Source organism: Salmo salar, chromosome ssa09, assembly GCF_905237065.1.
Source record: "Salmo salar chromosome ssa09, Ssal_v3.1, whole genome shotgun sequence".
NCBI lineage: Eukaryota > Metazoa > Chordata > Actinopteri > Salmoniformes > Salmonidae > Salmo > Salmo salar.
The window spans coordinates 134,844,544-134,866,268 of NC_059450.1; the positions used below are offsets into that span (position 1 = coordinate 134,844,544).

The 21,725-nt window shown below is 40.7% G+C and overlaps 1 protein-coding gene across 2 annotated transcripts; it reads right to left on the reverse strand.

The window, feature by feature from the left end:
- Positions 1-4,116: 4,116 nt before the first annotated feature.
- LOC106612969 (interferon-induced GTP-binding protein Mx) lies at positions 4,117-19,624 on the reverse strand. Of its 2 annotated transcripts, XM_014214722.2 has the most exons (14): positions 19,513-19,624; positions 19,374-19,413; positions 19,015-19,220; positions 18,611-18,745; positions 18,293-18,447; positions 17,461-17,599; positions 17,161-17,359; positions 15,178-15,256; positions 14,972-15,094; positions 10,714-10,846; positions 10,371-10,529; positions 5,798-5,874; positions 5,403-5,666; positions 4,117-5,051 (listed from the first exon to the last, which is right to left on the reverse strand). In XM_014214722.2, exons 2-14 carry the CDS (start codon positions 19,409-19,411, stop codon positions 4,830-4,832), a joined length of 1,929 nt encoding a protein of 642 aa, XP_014070197.1. In that variant the 5' UTR covers positions 19,412-19,413; positions 19,513-19,624; the 3' UTR covers positions 4,117-4,829. The 2 variants fall into 2 exon arrangements, with proteins under 2 accessions (XP_014070197.1, XP_014070198.1); XM_014214723.2 differs by lacking the exons at positions 4,117-5,051; positions 5,403-5,666; positions 5,798-5,874 and adding an exon at positions 7,386-8,008 and having other exon boundaries at positions 19,513-19,563.
- Between the last annotated feature and the right edge of the window lie 2,101 nt (positions 19,625-21,725).

Here is a 21,725-nt window from a genome sequence, read left to right on the forward strand (position 1 = left end):
TTGGGTAAATAAAACAACAGACATTGAATATCCCTGTGAGCATGGTGCAGTTATTAATTACTTGTTGGATTATGTCAACATACACAGTCACTACAAAGATAAAGGCGCCCTTCCTAACTCAGTTGCCGGAGAGGAAGGAAACCGGTCAGGGATTCCATGAGGCCAATGGTGATTTTCAAACAGTTATTTAAGAGTAAGAGTTGAATGGTTGTGATAGGAGCTACGTGAGGATGGATCAACAACATTGTAGTTACTCCACAACACTAAAATAAATTACAGAGTGAAAAGAAGGATGCCTGTACAGAATAAAACATATTGCAAAACATGCATCCTGTTTGCAATAAGGCACTAAAGTAATATTGCAAAGAAATGTGGCAAAGAAATTTACTTTTGTCCTAAATACAAAGTGTTATGGGGCAAATCCAACACAACACTAAGTACCACTCTCCATATTTACAAACGTGGTGGGGTACAGTATGTTAAGGGTATCCTTGTTATTGGCAAGGACTAGGGAGTTTTTGAGGAGAAAAATAAATGGAATAGAGCTAAGCACAGGCAAAATCCTATAGGAAAACTTTATTTCAGTCTGCTTCCAACAGACACTGCGAGACAAATTCACCTTTCAGCAGGACAATTACCTAAAACACAAGGCCAAATATACTGTACACTGGAGTTGCTTACCAAGACAACATTGAGTGGCCTAGTGGCCTAGTTACAGTTGGCAAGACTAGAACATGGATGTATAGCAATGATCAACAACCAACTTGAGATAGCTTGAAGAACTTTTTTAAGAATAATGAGCAAATATTGTACAATGTAGGTGTGCAAAGCTCTTAGAGACTTACCCAGAAAGACTCACTGCTGTAATCAGTGTCAAAGGTGATTCTAACATGTATTGCCTCAGGGGGTTGAATACTTATCTAATCAAGAAATATGTTTTATTGTCAATCAATACATATAACGCTTTCGGAAAGTATTCAGACCCCTTGACTTTTTCCACATTTTGTTACGTTACAGCCTTATTCTAAAATGCATTAAATACCTTTTTTTTCCTCATCACTCGAAGCACAATACCCCATAATGACAAAGTGAAAACGTTATTTTTTTTAAATGTTTGCTAATTTATTAAATATAAAAACAGAAATACATTATTTACATAAGTATTCAGACCCTATTCTATGAGACTAGAAATTGAGCTCACATGCGCCCTGTTTCCATTGACCATCCTTGAGATGTTTCTACAACTTCATTGGAGTCCACCTGTGGTAAATTAAATTGATTGGACATGGAAACATGGAAACATGGAAAGGCACACACCTGTCTATATAACGTCCCACAGTTGACAGTGCATGTCAGAGCAAAAATCAAGCCATGAAATCAAAGGAATTATCCGTAGAGGTCCGAGACAGGAATGTGTCAAGGCACAGATCTGGGGAAGAGTACCGAAAAATATCTGCGGCATTGAAGCTCCCCAAAAACACAGTGGCCTCCATTATTCTTAAATAGAAGAAGTTTGTTACCACCAAGACACTTCCTAGAGCTGGCCTCCCGGCCAAACTGAGCAATCAGCGAAGAAGGGTCTTGGTCAGGGAGGTGACCAAGAACCCGATAGTCACTCTGACAGAGCTCCAGAGTTCCTCTGTGGAAATGGGAGATCCTTCAAGAATGACAACCATATCTGCAGCACTTCACCAATCAGGCCATTATTGTAGAGTGGACAGTTGGAAGCCACTCCTCAGTAAAAGGCATAAGACAGCACACTTGGAGTTTGTCGAAGGGCACCTAAAGACTCTCAGACCATGAGAAACTGGATTCTCTGATCTGATGAAACCAAGATTGAACTCTTTGGTATGAATGCCAAGCATCACGTCTGGAGGAAACCTTGCACCATCCTTACGGTGAAGCATGGTGGTGGCAGCATCATGCTGTGGGGATGTTTTTCAGCGGCAGGGACCGGGAGACTAGTCAGGTTTGAGGGAAAGACGAATGGAGAAAAGTACAGAGAGATCTTTGATTAAAACCTGCTCCAGATCACTCAGGACCTCAGACTGGGACGAAGGTTCACCTTCCAATAGGACAGCGACCCTAAGCACACAGCCAAGACAATGCAGGAGTGGCATCGTGACATGTCCTTGAGTGGCCCAGCCAGAGGCCAGACTTGAACCTGATCGAACATCTCTGGAGAGACCTGAAAATAGTCGTGCAGCAATGTCCCCATCCAACATGACAAAGCTTGAGAGGATCTGCAGAGAATGGGCGAAACTCACCAAATACAGGTGTGCCAAGCTTGTAGCATCATACCCAAGAAGACTCTAGGCTGTAATCACTGCCAAAGGTGCTTCACCAAAGTACTCAGTAAAGGGTCTGAATACGTATGTAAATTTAATATTTCATTTTTTTATGTTTAATACATTTGCAAACATTTCTAGAAATATGTTTTTGCTTTGTCATTATAGGTTATTGTGTGTAGATTGATGAGGAAAATAAACAATTTAATCAATTTTATAATAAGGCTTTAATGTAACAAAATGTGGAAAAAGTCAAGGGGTCTGAATTCTTTCTGAATGCACTGTACATATACATTTTTTTCCACTTTCACATTTGTATTTTGTGTAGATTATTGACAAAAAATGACAATTAAATATATTTTAATCCCACTTTGTAACCCAACAAAATGCGGAAACTGTCAAGGGGTGTGAATACTTTCTAAAGGCACAGTATAACATGTCACTTCTCCAGAGCAAGCAAAATTATATGGCAGGATCAGATGGGAAGCGCGTTCTGTCTGCACTGCACCATCACATTGCTTAAGTGTATTTTATATGGATGATAAACGTAGGCCAGGCAAAACTGCAGGAAATTAATTGTTATTTCTGGTCGCAGGTCTAGATATGCGCACCTGTCTTTTCTGTTATCTCAGGTCGTAAATTCCTGGTGGAGACTCTCTCCCCCTGTTCATGCAGAAAGAACACAGAGAGAACAAAGGATTTCACGTGGCAAACTTCTAAATCCCCAAAACGGGAATTTGAAACAAAATGTCCACTTGTGAGAAAATGGGAACGGTCCGTGGACACTTAAGGGACGGGTACGATGAAGGTGTTTAATTTGGTGACCTCAGAGAGGACAGGAAACACACATAACTATATCTCTGAATGTGTACATTTCTCAATTATGAGGTCTGCATCAAATTATTGTATAAAATGAATGAGTAAAGATTAAACTATTTGTGAAATGATGTAATGTGATGTTAAACCTTTAATGTGAGAGAATTGTATTCCCTTTAAAGTTTAACCAAGTCATTGGCCCGCCCCCGTGAGCACAGACATGATCTGGCGTCATGGAACAGCCCTCTCCTATTGTTACGAATAAAACCCCCTCCTGAGGGCGTTGATCTTCAAGGAAACAGAAAGAGAGAGAGACTCGGACGAACTCTCCAGAAGATGGACCGGATTCCAACAGAAAAGATCACGACACATGGGCGTAAATATATATTGATTGTAATTATTCCTGAATGAGTGAGTGTTCATGTGCAAAGAATTAGCATTTCAATTAGTATAATTATCAACTGTGTGTAGTGATCCCTTTTGTCTTTCCTGCTCTTTCTCAGTCCACACCCCCTTCCCTTTGTCCACCAAGCCGTCATATCGGCTTTGCCCACTAGGGAATCTTCTTTCTTCATTATTCTTTATTGATTTCCAGATCAATTATCCAGTCCAAGTACAGCATCATATCAAAACAGAATACAAATCATCTTTGGACACGCTATCCCCACCTCACCCCCCTCCTTATAAGTGGAAAACAATTCAAATGGTTGCTTAAAAAAGTAAGAGCAATTGTTAGATTACAAACATGTAGCACTTTTAATTCTAATGACTGACAAGTGTGTAGTTGGCAAAGAGGGCAATAAAACAATAGAAAGCAATGTTATTAATCTCAAGAGATGAACTGCCACCATTATGCCAACGACTGGTCAGAGTAAAAGTTTACGAAAATGTAAAATAATTAACATACAAATATGTGGGTTAAAACTGCAATAATATGTAATGTTCTTGATGGAACTTGAATAATCAGTTAATACTAGTATCAAATCAATAAGTAGATAAAAATGAAACCTTCTATAGTTGTACATGCACTTTATTCTGTTATCACAACATATTCAGAATGCTCTGTTCAATTATTAAATGCCCAGTGCAGTCAACATTTAGATTTTCCTTTGTTTTATGTATATTTCCAGACTCTGAGGTTGGAATAATGCTGTGAAATTGTGAAAATTGTGATAATGCTCTTTCAGCTTTTTGAAAAGACTGCCTGCAATTTCAGCTTGTTTAGGTTGGATAAAATTTGGCCTGCTTGGTGACATCATTAGTTAATAGACCAATAAGAAAGAGTTCCAAACCTCTCTGCCAACAACATATAGTTTTCCGTTTTCCTCTCCCCACTCAGACCACTCCCAGATAGTAGGAGCAAAGTTCTTGCTTGAGAAATTGCTCTTTGCTAAGAAGCTATTTTTCTTTATTTTTTACAATTTTAATTGAAAACAATCACACTAAGGTACTTAATTGTTACCCAGAAATGATTTGATATTGAAATGAAAATGTCTGCATTTGACCTTTAATGAACAAGAGGCCTTTGACTGTCAGCTAAGAGCACAGTATGTATGATTCTGGTGCCATATTGACACACACTTCAATTTTAAAATATCAATTACCTCAATGTCAATGAATGATTATCAAGTTGTATGACAAGTGTCAGAGGGAAGGCAGTCCATTTAGACATCCTGTTGTTGTTGAAATAACATCACATAAAATGGGACTACAGTATTGAGAGCCCTAAAACTCACTAAGTTTTTCCTGGGCCTTTTTCAGACGGTCCAGGCGTTGATGCAGGTCTGCTCTCCTGCGGCCTTCCATAGAGTCTTCGCTCAGCAGTTTGACAACATCAGCTCCGTCTCTCAGATCCATAATCTGGATACGCAGCATCTTGGCTGACTCCTTAAGCATGAATTGCAGGATCAGCATGGGCACGTAATCTGCCAGGCGCTGGTAGACAATCTAGGTGTGGGGTGAAGGACAGATACATTACAGTAATGTGGACAATGATTATGCACAGACAATGATGCTGCATGGTAAAACATGCAATTGAAAAGCTATGTAATTACTCCTATGTATGTCTTTTAGAAAAAAGACACCACTTGATTTCTGTTTTAGTAGCACATCCTTTCCCTTTTTTTCTCTCTGAATTGCTCTTGAAATTTCTGGTACGGACTCTAACATGCAACGCCTGGCCCCTTGGGTTCGGGGTGGTGCAGTACCTCCTGACCTTTCCCAGTGTATGCCCTCCTTGACTAAAGGTAGAATCTCCACCCCCACCTATTATGAAAAACAAACTGCTGTCAAACATACCTCATAGTAGACACCAAGTTTATCTGTGGTCAGCTTCCTGCTATCAAATGCGGTACAGTTGAATGTAGCAGTGATATCCTCAATTTCCTCTGGGTCATAAAAATGCTCTTCCTCGAAGGCTTCTTTTAACTGATCTTTATGATCCTTCAAGCCCTTGACGAAAATACTGTCCTGAGTGTACACCAATCGCTCCATATTGATGTATTCTTTGATTCTCTTCTCAACTTTGGCTTCCTGCTTCATCTGGATTTCGTCAATCTTAGTCTGAGGAATTTTGTTGTGTGACTGATAGTTAACTACATGAATGACTCAAACAACATTATATCATTGATTATCCATTTTAACTTCACAACCATAATCTATGATGTAAAATATATTATTTAACTTTAACTCACCAAAGCCAGGCATCTGAGCTGAGGATAGCTTTTGAAACAAGCTTCACACACATGTCTAAACTCTGCTTGTACCATATCTTGAGAGAAAAAAATATATATATATATGTCAATAAAGATTTGCATCTGCTAAATGACTAAAATGTAAAAAAATGTAATTGTTCTTTCTCTTATGTTCCTGACCTGCTGTGGTGAGATACACTTTTTTTCTCTATCTCTTTCTTTATTTCTCTTCCATTCTTTCTTTCTTTCTCTTTCCCTCTCCCATGAGCCATGGCACAAACCATGGTTTCTTTGTCTCTCTCTCTCTATCCAACCATGCTTGAAATGATGCCTTAGAATGCTTGTTAATGTTTTGTAACTTAAGCTTTATGCCTTGTATGTGAATCAATTTATCTTACAAAGTAATTAAATACACTTGTATTTAGGATTCCATTCCCAATTCTCTATTACTGTAACTCAACTATAGAGTTCTTGCATATTGATATGTATCTTATGGAATCAGATAATTCATTTAATGAGCTAATTGCATAGTCTTATGAGTCGCATGTGAGGTATATATATTGTACTACATATACACACACTACATATCAAATATTACTGTCCACTACAGACCAGTGGAGGCTCCTCAGAGGCTGAAGGGGAGGACCATCATCCTCAGTGAAATTTCATATAAATAAAAATAGTGAAACATATAAAAAAGTATCCTTTTAGATAAAACTATACTAAATATATTAATATGTCACCAAAGAATTGGTGAAAATACACTGAAGGTCTACAGTAACTTCAACAGCACTGTCTGGGCTAGCACCATGGTGTAGGCAGAGAGAGGACAGCTAGCTTCCATCCTCCTCTGGCTACATTGACTTCAATACAAAACCTAGGTGGCTGGTAGGCCTCACCCTCTTCCATAGATATACACGGTAATTATGACCACTTCCGGAGGACGTCCTCCAACCAATCAAAGCTTTTTCGGTATGAACTGACATGTTGTCCATCCAATCATAGATGTAGGATCAGAAATGAACCTAGTGTGTTGTATTGGGATTGTGCCACAGAGCATTATGGGGGTTATATGTGTTGAGAAGCTTGGTGACATTGTTAGATAGAGATTAAGAGTGAAGAATGATAGTTGAGTATTTTTGGGAGATTTTTGGGAGATTGGTAACTTCAGTAGCTAGCTAGCTACTAGCGCGAGTGTGCATTTTTCTCCACCAGAATGGTAGAATGGCCAACACTGCCGAAAATGTTGTGGAACTTTTGTTGAAGAACCCCTTTCATTTTCTGGGGTACAAGGAAAAGGTGCAAATTAAAAGCGAGGGTTGACCTCTGCCTGAGATCAGTTTCATGAAGAAGGATGAAAAGGCGAGAGCATTCAATACCAACTGGTATCAAATGTATAGCAGGTTAACAGGGAGCCTATCATCAAGCCGCCTGTAATTGCACATTAAGGTTCTTGACATGCTGAACATCTTTTCTGGGATGTCGAAAACAATTCCGAATGATTTGATAGCTTCCATCCCATCATCTGTTAAAAGTTAGATTTAAGAGAGAGGTTGACGCAGCACATTTTTTCACGTGATCTCAAGGAGGCTTTGCACTTTCCTCCGGTATTTATTTAGCAAAGATGACAGCACATAATCACTCCGGACAGACATAAGCAAAAACTCATGACATAAAGGTAGCAGCAGCCAAGGCTACACCTAAACATTAGAAATCTGACATGCTATATGGAATGAAAACGAGACAATTTTTCCGTCTGATCAACAGTAGGCTACTAATAAGAGCAGCTGCATACAGCCTATGTGCCCTGGTCAGGGTAAACTAATTGGTAACGTTATGTATTTATAGTCCATTTGTGTGTCAGGAGAAAATGTGAATGTGATCAAATTTAGATTATATTCAAAATTGGACTGGCTAGGCTGCCTATACGTTTTAAATCCTAAATTATCACCTGGAATTAATCAATCGACATAATAGTTGTAATGTGTGCGCTGGGAGTTGGGAAGCAAGGTCAGGGAGTGCATAATTTAATAAACAAAACAAGAACCACGAACAACGCACAGACAGGAAACTGAAACAGAAACAATGACACCTGGGGAAGGAACCAAAGGGAGTTACATATACAGGACAGATAATCAAGGAGGTGATGGAGGCCAGGTGAGTCTAATAACGACGGTGACAGGTGTGCGCCATAACGAGCAGCCTGGTGACCTAGAGGCAGGAGAAGGAATTTTGAGATGTCTGAGTTTAACTTCACAGAGAAACTCACTGTCCAAACATATGATGGCGCAGCTGTAATGGAATGTATCTGCTATTTGTATTTACAGCTAAGTCCCCTCATGTGACATGATTAAGAGGTGATTACTACTCCACTCCACTACTATTGTCAACTTTCTCCTGACATGAACTGAAGTCATGACGTCTCATGTGCCCGCTCATCCACTGGCATATTGAATGTTTTCCCTTCCAAGCACTGAGTACCCCTATCAATTTTCTCTCATTATTGTACAGACGTGGCCAAAAGTTTTGAGAATGACACAAATATTAATTTTCACAAAGTCTGCTGCCTCAGTTTGTATGATGGCAATTTGCATATACTCCAGAATGTTATGAAGAGTGATCAGATTAATTGCAATTAATTGCAAAGTCCCTCTTTGCCATGCAAATGAACTGAATCCCAAAAAACATTTCCACTGCATTTCAGCCCTGCCACAAAAGGACCAGCTGACATCATGTCAGTGATTCTCTCATTAACACAGGTGTGAGTGTTGACGAGGACAAGGCTGGAGACCACTCTGTCATGCTGATTGAGTTTGAATAACAGACTGGAAGCTTGAAAAGGAGGGTGGTGCTTGGAATCACTGTTCTTCCTCTGTCAATCATGGTTACGTGCCGTCAACATTGCTTTGCACAAAAAGGGCTTCACAGGCAAGGATATTGCTGCCAGTAAGATTGCATCTAAATCAACCATTTATCGGATCATCAAGAACTTCAAGGAGAGCGGTTCAATGGTTGTGAAGAAGGCTTCAGGGCGCCCAAGAAAGTCCAACAAGCGCCTAAAGTTGATTCAGCTGCGGGATCGGTGCACCACCAGTACAGAGCTTGCTCAGGAATGGCAGCAGGCAGGTGTGAGTGCATCTGCACGCAGAGTGAGGCAAAGACTTTTGGAGGATGGCCTGGTGTCAAGAAGGGCAGCAAAGAAGCCACTTCTCTCCAGGAAAAACATCAGGGACAGACTGATATTCTGCAAAAGGTACAGGGATTGGACTGCTGAGGACTGGGGTAAAGTCATTTTCTCTGATGAATCCCCTTTCTGATTGTTTGGGGCATCCGGAAAAAAGCTTGTCCGGAGAAGACAAGGTGAGCGCTACCATCAGTCCTGTGTCATGCCAACAGTAAAGCATCCTGAGACCATTCATGTGTGGGGTTGCTTCTCAGCCAAGGGAGTGGGCTCACTCACAATTTTGCCTAAGAACAAGGCCATGAATAAAGAATGGTACCAACACATCCTCCGAGAGCAACTTCTCACATTCATCCAGGAACAGTTTGGTGACGAACAATGCCTTTTCCAGCATGATGGAGCACCTTGCCGTAAGGCAAAAGGGATAACTAAGTGGCTCGGGGAACAAAACATCAATATTTTGGGTCCATGGCCAGGACACTCCCCAGACCTTAATCCCATTGAGAACTTGAGGTCAATCCTCAAGAGGTGGGTGGACAAACAAAAACCCACAAATTCTGACAAACTCCAAGCATTGATTATGCAAGAATGGGCTGCCATCAGTCAGGATGTGGCCCAGAAGTTAATTGACAGCATGCCAGGGCGGATTGCAGAGGTCTTGAAAAATAATGTTCAACACTACAAATATTGACTCATTGCATCAACTTCATGTAATTGTCAAAAAAAGCCTTTGATACTTATGAAATGGTTGTAATTATACTTCAGTATTCCATAGTAACATCTGACAAAAATATCTAAAGACACTGAAGCAGCAAACTTTGTGAAAATTAATATTTGTGTCATTCTCAAAACTTTTGGCCACGACTGTATCACATGTATCAATCACATACACAATCACATTATTACACATCAAAGATTTTACTCCTTGCTTGGACTAACTCATTCTAAGCTCTTTGGCTAACTGTGTAGTGTCTTGAGGTATTGTTTTTTGTATTCCCAGTAAAATCCTGTCCTGCACTTGTCAAGCCTCTGAACACCTCAACTCATGGCTCATACCCTCATTCAATCACTGCTGTGATCCCTTTCCAACACTGTGTAAGTAGCCCTCTCATTCCCATTCCCCATAATATTGTACTATAAATGTCTTTATTAAATGCTTTAGGTTAAAGTAGTTAGTCTTTGACGATTTTTGAAACACACTTTGTGGTCACCGTGTGTTCTGCACCTATACCGTGGGTCTCCCATCCTCATACATTTTTCAAGTCACCAGCCTCCACTGGTACAGACTCAGCTATATACTTTTACTGTACCAAGAGGAGTGGGCCGAATTCTGACAAACATAGAGTGTGTCTTTTGTGATGTCATACCACCGAATGTCAGTTTAAATAATACCTCGAATGGCTTTCAGGACATCCAAGGCCGGCTCTTGAAGTCCAAGGATGTGCTTTTGAACTGCGTGTTCATACACACAATAGTCACTGAAAGTTATCAGCTCTCTCCCACGATGTTCTTTATCATAGTTTTTTATCATGGCCTCCACTTTGTTGAGGACTGAAATGATACCAAGAACCAAGACAGAACAAAAAACTCTGTGAGTGGAATACAATTATGTGAGGATATAAAGTCGCAAGCAGCCTTACATCCTGTAAAATGCAAAGCATTAACTATTATCAGTACAACATGCGTCTTTATTTGCATTACATGAAATCTAATGAATACAGGACTTAGGTCTTACATGATCCTTTGGTGTTACTGAGATAACTATCCCACTGTTGGAATACAGGACGTAGGAAAGTATACAGATTCTTCTCACTTGAGTTCCCAATTCTGCACAGTTCATGAATCTTGTCAATGAAATCCATTAGTCTCTAGAAATGTAGACACAACCACTGTCATTTATCTAATAAGAATTTAAAGGGTACAGATCTTTCTAATTCTGTTTTCCACAGAAAGCGTATATAATGTGTATAATGGTGCCAGAGGGGATGCCTGCCGTTTTATGGGCTCTTAACCTAACGTGCTATTTTGTTAGTTTTTTCACATTGTTTGTAACTTATTTTGTACCTAATGTTGCTGCTACCGTCTCTTATGACCGAAAAGAGCTTCTGGACATCAGAACAGCGATTACTCACCTTGAATTTGACTAATAATTTTTCTTTAATGAGTTCTTACAAGAGAGATTTACTCCAGACACCCGAACAGGCCCTCATCCCTGTCATTCGTAGGAGAAACAGACAGAGGTTTCATGGAAGGAGATACGGGTGTCTTGTGAGGATCAGGCGACGAGTGACAAATCTGCCTTTGCCATCGGTACTATTTGCATACTTACAATCGCTGGATAATAAAATGGACGAACTAAAAGCATGTATATCCTACCAACGGGACATTAAAAACTATAATATCTTATGCTTCACCGAGTCGTGGCTGAACGACGACATGAATAACATACGGGTTATACACTGTACTGGCGGGATAGAACAGCAAGGGGTGGCGGTCTATATATATATTTGTAAACAACAGCTGGTGCACGATAGCTAAGTCTTGAGGTTTTGCTCGCCTAAGGTAGAGTATCTCATGATAAGCTGTAGACCAGACTATCTACTATGGTGGAAAAATACTTTTATTGCATCAAATGGATGTTCTATGCAACAGAATAGAGTATTCTGTTAACTATTGTGTGTGTGTTCTACTGAGGATGGGCCTCTGGGAGATAACACTGACAGAGGAGATTTATGAGCATTCCAGAGCATGAGTTAATGCTTCTGTTCTATACCGTACCAGGGAGAGATGGTTCCAGTTTGGAGTCGGAGGGCCAGACACTGGTCTCTATACAATGAAAACTGTTGACACAGCAGATACTGTCTGCTATGTATTATAGGTATCTTTCATACAGATCTCAACCTTGTGATCCATTCTCTATATCTGTTGTTCGTCATGTAGGTTGAAAGGAAAGTGTATCTTGGCTATAAAAGACCTTTGTAATTTTGTCTCGGGGCTCTCAACGAATTATCTGAGCGTGAATCGTCGACCAGCCATGACCAGCCATCATTACTGTAGAGCACTCAATCGATTCACTTTATATGTGTGCGTGGTATTGACCTGCTCCCTTATTAATAAGTGATTAAAGATTTAGTTTAAGTATAACTCTGACTTGTGTGATTAGTTTGTCTCTCCTCATTTGATAGTAAATGAATTAACCACCACACTACCGAGAGAGTTTTCATCTATATTATTCGTAGCTGTCTATTTACCACCACAAACCAATGATAGCACTAAGACCACACTCAACGAGCCGCAAACAGGAAAATGCTCATCCAGAGGCGGCTCTCCTAGTGGCAGGGAACTTTAATGCAGGGAAGCTTAAATCCGTTTTACCTCATTTCTACCAGCATGTTAAATGTGCAACCAGAGGGAAAAAAACTCTAGACCACCTTTACTCCACACACAGAGACACGTACAAAGCTATCCCTCACCCTCCATTTGGCAAATCTGACCATAACTCTATCCTCCTGATTCCTACTTACAAGCAGATATTTAAGCAGGAAGCACGCAGTCAATAAAAAAAGTGTTCAAATGAAGCAGATGCTAAGCTACAGGACTGTTTGCTAGCACAGACTGGAATATGTTCCGGGATTCTACCGATGGCATTGAGGAGTACACCACATCAGTCACTGGCTTCATCAATAAGTGCATCGGTGATGTTGTCCCCACAGTGACTGTACATACATACCCCAACCAGAAGCCATGGATAACAGGGAACATCCACACTGAGCTAAAGGGTAGAGCTGATGCTTTCAAGGAGCGGTACTCTAACCTGGAAGCTTATAAGAAATCCCGCTATGCCCTCCGACAAACCAACAAAACAGGCAAAGCATCAATACAGGACTAAGATTGAATTGTACTATACCAGCTCCGACAGTCGTCGGATATGGCAGGGCTTGCAAACTATTACAGACTAAAAAGGGAAACACAGCCGAGAGCTGCCCAGTGACACAAGCCTACCAGACGAGCTAAATTACTTCTATGCTCGCTTTGAGGCAAGTAACACTGAAACATGCATGAGAGCATCAGCTGTTTCGGATGATTGTGTGATCACGCTCTCCGCAGCCAGACCTTTAAACAGGTCAACATTCACAAGGCCGCAAGGCCAGACGGATTACCAGGACATGTACTCCGAGCATGCACTGACCAACTGGCAAGTGTCTTCACTGACATTTTCAATCTGTCCCTGTCTGACTCTGTAATACCAACATGTTTCAAGTAGACCACCATAGTCCCTGTGCCCAAGAACACTAAGGTAACCTGCCTAAATGACTAACGACCCGTAGCACTCACGTCTGTAGCCATGAAATGCTTTGAAAGGCTGCTCATGGCTCACATCAACACCATTATCCAAGAAACACCAGATCCACTCCAATTTGCATACCGCCCAAACAGATCCACAGATGATGCAATCTCTATTGCACTCCACACTGCCCTTTCACACACAAAAGGAACACCTATGTGAGAATGCTATTCATTGACTACAGCTCAGCGTTCAACACCATAGTGCCCTCAAAGCTCATCACTAAGCTAAGGACCCTGGGACTAAACACCTCCATCTGCAACTGGATCCTGGACTTCCTGACGGGCCGCCCCCAGGTGGTGAGGGTAGGGAACAACACATCCGCCACGCTGATCCTCAACATGGGGGCCCCTCAGGGGTGCGTGCTCAGTCCCCTCCTATACTCCCTGTTTACTCATGACTGCACTGCCAGGCAGGACTCCAACACCATCATTAAGTTTGCCGAAGACACAACAGTGGTAGGCCTGATCACCGACAACAACGACGAGACAGCCTATAGGGAGGAGGTCAGAGACCTGACCGTATGGTGCAAGGACAACAACCTCTCCCTCAACATGATCAAGCAAAGGAGATGATTGTGGACTACAGGAAAAGGAGGACTGAGCATGCCCCCATTCTCATCAACGGGGCTGTAGTGGAGCAGGTTGAGAGCTTCAAGTTCCTTGGCGTCCACATCACCAACAAACTAACATGGTCTATGTACACCAAGACAGTCGTGAAGGGGGCACGACAAAACATATTCCGCCTCAGGAGCTTGAAAAGATTTGGCATGGGTCCTCAGATCCCCAAATGGTTCTACAGCTGCACCATCGAGAGCATCCTGACTGGTATGGCAACTGCTCACCCTCTGAATGCAAGGCACTACAGAGGGTAGTGCGTACGGCCCAGTACATCACTGGGGCCAAGCTTCGTGCCATCCAGGACCTCTATACCAGGGGGTGTCAGAGGAAGGCCCTAAAAATTGTCAGACTCCAGCCACCCTAGTCATAAACTGTTTTCTCTGCTACCGCACGGCAAGCGCTACCGGAGCGCCAAGTCTAGGTCCAAGAGGCTTCTAAACAGCTTCTACACCCAAGCCATAAGACTCCTGAACATCTAATCAAATGGCTACCCAGACTATTTGCATTGCCCCCCCCCCACCTTACACTGCTACTACTCTCTGTTATCATCTATGTATAGTCACTTTAATAACTCTACCTACATGTACATATTACCTCAATTACCTCGACTAACCGGTTCCCCTGCACATTTACTCTATAACGGTACACCCTGTATATAGCCTCGCTATTGTTATTTTACTGATGCCCTTTAATTATTTGTTACTTCTATTTCTTTTTTTAAGGTATTTTTCATAACTGCATTGTTGGTTAAGGGCTTGTAAGTAAGCATTTCACTGTAAGGTAATAATAACCTGCTTTATTCGGCGCATGTGACAAATACAATTTGATTTGAAATAATTTTATTCTAGATTTTCTTGTATCTAGAAACACTTGCTAGTTTCTCTGTCTATACCTCCGATACCAGAATTGGTTCTAGGTTCTGAGATTAGTGACAATATGAACCTAATTTCAACAGTGTAACATAGATTTGAACAATTCTATGAAAATAGTATTGTGCCCTTTATTTCCTCAGGTTTCTATGTACTCACCTCTGTCAGATAGGGCCCCATCTTTTTACGTTCCAGTGGAGGACCAGTACTATACTTCTTCAGTTCTGTTTTAACAGTCTCAAGATGCTCTCTGATTTGGTCTGTCAAGTATGGAAGTGATGTCTGTTGGGAAACAATTCAATGAATTGACTTAGCATTCTTAGCATTGAATGTAATAGTCAATGGCAAGTTTACAGTCAACTTACCTTTATATGATCTACCAGGTCTTGTGTGAGCTTGGTGGCAAGGCATTGTGTAGTAACTTTGTTTTGCTCAAGAAGTGGACTATAATTGAGAGGAACAGAAAAGTTTTGGTTGACTTGTGTACAAGCGAGCCATAAACCAATGTGAGAATATGTTCGTTTCCACATGCCTTTAGCACTAGTACCGCCATGGCCATTTTGAGGCCTTTTGTGAGTCCTAATAACTCTGCCATTGTGAAAGTTATTTCCAAAAACACTTGGCAACCCATTTTAAAACACCTGTAGGTCTAAGTCCTTAGATCGCAATATCTACTAAGCTAACATATGGAAAGGTTTTATTCCATATGTATAATGTATAATTTAGCCATTTGATAATGACCCCTATAGTTCTAATAAAATATCAAAGTTAGTCACTTAGACATTTCCTTGTTTTTGAAAGAAAAGCTAAAAAAATGTGTCCATTAAAATAACACCAAATTGATCAGAAATACAGTGTCGACATTGTTAATGCTGTAAGTGACTATTGTAGCTGGAAATGGCTGATTTTTTTTAATGGAATATCTACATAGGTGTACAGAGGCCCATTATCAGCAAACATCACTCCTGTGTTCCAATGGCATGTTATGTTAGGTAATCCAAGTTTATCATTTTAAAAAGGCTAACTGATCATTACAAAACCCTTTTGCAATTATGTTAGCACAGCTGAAAACTGTTGTTCTGATTAAAGCGCGTCATCATTTGTGGGTTCGATTACAGGCTCAAAATGGCCAGAAACAAAGAACTTTCTTCTGAAACTCGTCAGTCTATTCTTGTTCTGAGAAATGAAGGCTTTTCCATGCGAGAAATTGACAAGAAACTGAAGATCTCGTACAACGCTCTGTACTACTCCTTTCACAGAACAGCGCAAACTGTCTCTAACCAGAATAGAAAGAGAAGTGGGAGGCCCCGGTGCACAACTGAGCAAGAGGACAAGTACATTGGAGTGTTTAGTTTGAGAAACAGATGCCTCACAAGTCCTCAACTGGCAGCTTCATTAAATAGTACCCGGAAAACACCAGTCTCAACATCAACAGTGAAGAGGCGACTCCGGGATGCTGGCCTTCTTAGACCCATGTTTGGTCAAGTTATGACCACCACTTTTTACGTCCTTATGCACTTTGTGCCATTTTTACAGGCCAGTACTGGGTTACATTTAGACGACTTTCAGACACCTTTGTGTTCGTCAGAGTCTCCCCTTTCGATATTGGTGACATATTAGTTTGTAGCTAAAACAGTTCGGTCAGGACAGTAGGTTTTTTCAGAAGAACTCTGAAATTAGGACATCTGCAACAGAGTTCAGAGGACTGCCATAAAGCTTGTGGATGTCTTAGAGACAAACAGCATACACTGTCATATTCGAGAGAGTCTCATCTTTAGATGGTGGTGACTTATTCGTTTGTTGCTCAAACGGTTTGTGTTGTAGACGATTGTGTGATGATTTTCTTGTGTAGAAAAATACCACTTTCACAAGCCCCATGTCATGCAATAGGTGCAAATTTATTTTGGCGGAAAGATGGGATTGAGCTGCAGCCACTACAAGAAACGTTAAGTCTCTAGCCTAAACACACAGGTAGACCCAAAAAACCTGCTCTCATTGCATCTACTATATTTTGGGTTTGGTAAGAAAAACCAGGCTTATCACTTTTGCTTGACCGTGGAATTAAAAGATAACTATTTGTAAATGTTCAATTCTCAAACGTAAGAACAGTTGATAAAGGCACGTTAGCGGATCTCACATTGAGATGGGAAATGTCTGGTAGTTATGCAATTATAGAAGACCTTTGAGACCAGCTGGTATGACTGACAAACAGTGACAATTAAACTACCTAGACAATCAGTGACTTTTATAGCTGACTGATATGTTAAGTGTAGTGAAAGCAGCTGATGCTGTGGCATTTTAGTGATCAACCTTGACCCCCTGGTGTGAAGTGGTGATACTAAAATTACCTAAAGTGGTGGTGGTTTTTGAAGAATTCCATTTCCAGTCGAGTGGCGTCCGCCAAAGAGATCTTCTGGTTGATATCATTCTGGCCACGGCATTTTACGATGATGTAGCCTTTGTTCAGGTGAACAACTTGGCCATTAACAATTTTTAAGATGTCTGGTTCTGCTCCTTTGTCAACCAAGTCTGGCTTGGTCAGAATTGCTTGTAAACACAGAACGTATATCCATATATTAAAAAGTCATTTTCATGAGGGAAAAGGGTGAGGAGTTCAAATAAACAGTTGTGATATGGTGTGAATTTACCCAGTGTCCTTGCACCTTCGGGATCCACTGATTGTGCCATTCTCAATGCTTCAGTTGTTGCTATGTCAACATTGCATGGCACTACAACCAGGTTAATGGTCTCTTGTTTCTTAATAAACTTCAAAATAAGACGTCTGATCTAAATGGAAATGAAAGGCAAACATTACTAAGAGTATTATCTGTTGAAACAGACTGCTTACATCTGTCAGCGGTACTTAGTGAATCTGAGATAAGGAGAACTTACCATTCAGTTACTGTAGGGCAAGACATGACCCAAAACACACTGGAAATGCATCTAAAGAGTTGAGTCCCAGGCTTGATGCATTGATGGACCAAATACTAACCTTTAAACTACTTTAACATACATTATGTTAATTTGTCCAAATACTTAACTTCTTCAAATGAGAGGTGGGTAGAAACAGAAAGTGCTTTAATTTCTAAACGGTAAAACATATACATGAAAATACACTGAAATAAAGATGACATTCTGTACTTTTGCCTCATATTCGTCAACAAAGCCACATTCCTGGAATATAAAGCCACTGTCCAAATAAATGTGGAAAGCACTATATATGATTCAGTGAAGTTAAGGTTCAAAATGCACATTCATAATAGTTACATTGTCTACATAGAGTATCTACTTCCTCCTAACCCACATTCATAATAGTTACATTGTCTACATAGAGTACCTACTTCCTCCTAACCCATATTCATAATAGTTACATTGTCTACATAGAGTATCTACTTCCTCCTAACCCACATTCATAATAGTTACATTGTCTACATAGAGTATCTACTTCCTCCTAACCCACATTCATTTTCAGACACTAACCTGATCACCAATATCCTCTGGTTGGCCTGTGACAGGTACTCTGGTAATCCCAGGTAGATCAATAAGTGTGAGGTCACATACATCAGGAGAAGTGATCTCCAGCGTGATCAGGTCATCACAGATCCCAACACCATCTCCGGCTAGAGTATTCTGAGCTTTAAAACAAGTAATTAGGCAACGTTATTCACCCCTGTGAATTTGACATCTAATGAAACCTATAAGCCAACATAAAATGACACTGTCAGTATGTATCTACTGTATATTGTGGGGGTTAAACAGTGAAATGTTATGCTTTGAATTCAGTTGAAACTTGCATACCAGTTCTGACATGAATCTCAACCAATGAGGGGTCCTCAAAAGTCTCCACTACCCCTTGATAGCTGATCTTTGCCTTCCATTTTCCTCCAAAACTCTTCCTTAGTTTCAATTCCAATGGACACCTGGTGACAATACCTAAGAGAAAATAGATTTATTTTAAATAAAAGTTGCACCCAATTGGTATATGTTATGCCATTTGTTATGCAATATAAGAAATGCAGCCTATAAATTGTAAAGAGAACATTTACTGATCTACCTGATAAAATTATGCAGTAGCAGATGCATGACAACATGTTTCCACTCATGCAGCGCTGACTTGAGGAAGACCCAGTTGGGTAGAAACATGTTTCTTCATGCATCTGCTACTCTCTACTCAAAGATAGTTTTCAACTGATCCATCTTACCACTTCCTCTGGGTAGTGCCACCCCAGATAACGCCTCAAGCACTGAGCTCTTCCCTGAGCTCTGGTCTCCAACCACAGCAATGGCTGGCAATGCCAAGTCCTTCTCGATTCCGATCGATCTCAGAAAGTCAATGAGTTCGATGAATGGCCGCACTTGTCTATCCAAATGGCTGTAGAATACCCCACTTTGCATACCATCTCTATATCTGCAGACAAATAAATATACCAAGCAAATGTAGGAAAACCAAGATATGTTTGATAAAATTCAAAGCCAATCAGTTATGAATGAAGATGGAAATTAAGTCTTTAATTAGAAAATTGGAAACAAACATGGATCAATTGTTTGGATTTCAACTTACCTTTCCTCATCCTCAGAACCTGCACCTGGTCTGTGCATTTCTTGATGAAACACACATGCACCAAGAATACATGTAAGGTTAGATGTCATTTGTTCTTCGGTTAAAACTTACAATTTCCATAACAAAAAAATGTACTTACTCAGTATTGCTCAGCTGTGTTTGTCAGAGTAGAAAGAGCACACTGCAGAGACCTGTCAGTATACCTTTGTCCTGCAACAATGTGCAAAAAGGTTACAACCCTAGAATGGACACAGTCTGTAACATCATAACAATGTCCAAAGTACGGTAAAGGAGTGGCTTTATGTGAGCATCTTATGTGAGCATCTTATAAAGGTGCTGATTTCAAAGAAATATAAACTGGGTGCTCCAGTTTACAATAAAGGATGTGGGTCAATCTATGCACTCATCTAAATCTGACCACTATTCATTCCAATGATAAAACTATTCCGTTTTATCATTGGAATGTGATACCAAACAAGGCAACTGTGTGCTTTAGGGCCATGCGGACACCTCCGAGCTGTCCGGCAGGCAGTTTGGCGTGTTTATCCAACTGGATTAAAAAAAATATATATAATAATAATAATAATAATAATGATGATGTCACCTCCACTTTTAAAACCAAGTTGCGCCCCTGATCTTGGGAGTACCATTATGGTTGAATGTCACCATTTCAGACAAGGCAGTATTTAAGAGAGCCCTTAATTACATTCAAAGGTAAATTAACATTAAAACGCCATTTAGCTAACAGCTGATCATTGATGTTCATGATTGATGTAAATCTGCTAGTTAGCTGGCTTGATTTATTTTACTGATTGTGATTTACCTCTCTGTCTTGCCACGCTCTTCTGTGTGTATCAGCCAACCAGACTGAATATTTATGATGATGTAGGCTAAATCAAGTGTTATCAAGTGTTAATCAAATGTTATGCTGCTGTGGCAGTACTGTTGAAATTTAAACTAGGTAGCTAGCTACACACACACTTGACCGTGTAACCAAATCTCTCAAGTCATGCATGTGGATACATGGCATGCAATCGCCGTACAGTGCAGACTGGGAAAAGGGCTCCTAAGGATCCATACAGAGCAGATCAACAGGCGCAACTAGCGGCCGGGGTGGGGGTTGGCCAACTTGACAAAGACTTGTGGGCAGTGGGTTCCGGACAATGAAAAAAAATAATTTGGGGGGGAATTTTACCACCACCCCAAAGGGCACTTGAGGCTAGAAGGGCAAAGGGATATGTGCTCTGCACATTTTTTTTATGTTTCAGGAATCATGGCCCTCTGATTTTAAACACTTTTGACTGGGATCGATTTATAAAGGCTTGGCACAATGCTATGGTCCAACCAGAAGGATTCCCTCTCTACCATGTGTGGTGCGGAGAGCTATTATGTTTATGCACTGAATTACTAGTGGAAGAAATTCATAAATGGCACAAAATCAAAATGTAGGTTAAAAATGATATTGTTCTTATTAATAATGTCCCTATTGTCCTTATCCATAAAAAGGACCAACCCACATAGTTAAAAAATATTAGCTCTGATCCATTGCGGGGACAAAGTCACCAGATGCTTGCTGAGCGTGGATTCAGTTGTGTTGAGGCCTGTCGTGCTCCAGCTCTATTTCTGCCCCATGCAGCCTCCTTCCTTCTCCCTTCTCCCTCTGCGCTGGGTCTCTGGACCCCTTTTAATCACCACCCTGACACCAGATTGCAAATGACATTAGGTATCAATCTATCAACCCATCACTGCTCTGCTCCCTTACCCCCCGTCCTAGAGGAACCGCCAACCCGTGCTCTCAGCATAGGAAAAGTTAATCACAAATTACACAAAAAGGGTGAGGGAGAGAGGGAGGGAAAAATTTGACAGAAATCAGAAAAAACATTTAGCATTTTAAATAGCTGCCAAATCAACCAGGCCCCATTAATTAAAGGACACGGCCCGTCACAGCTGAACTGAAATCTCACTCAAATTTACTGTAAAACAGTGTCAGGGAGAATTATATTTTTTCTCCCTCACGGTAAACCACGTAACCTGGGCTACAGACTTCATCATAATTGGATGAGGACAATTTATGCTGGGCAGAGAGATTAATGATATGGAAACCCCCTTACTCAGTCAGTCAGTGAGGTATAGTAAGTGGATTTCATACACTGGCCAGTTATTCACTCACATCCATCCCCATCCCATCTCGGCGGATGAATTATCGATTACTTATTCTGGCATTGTTGCGTAATTGAGGAGAGTTTAATATGCAAACCATTTATTTAGTGGAGCTGAACTTGGAACCAGACGTGAAGGGGAATAGGATAATCATATGCTCAACGACTGAAACCACAGCAAACAGAATACACA

Coding starts and splice junctions, on each gene's coding strand:
- LOC106612969 (XM_014214722.2), bottom strand. CDS start 19,411: ATGCACAGACCAGGTGCAGGTTCTGAGGATGAGGAAAG. Junction 18,448..18,610: donor TGAGATTCATGTCAGAACTG/GTATGCAAGTTT, acceptor CTTGTTTTAAAG/CTCAGAATACTCTAGCCGGA. Junction 5,875..10,370: donor TGTCCTGAAAGCCATTCGAG/GTATTATTTAAA, acceptor TTTTCTCTCAAG/ATATGGTACAAGCAGAGTTT.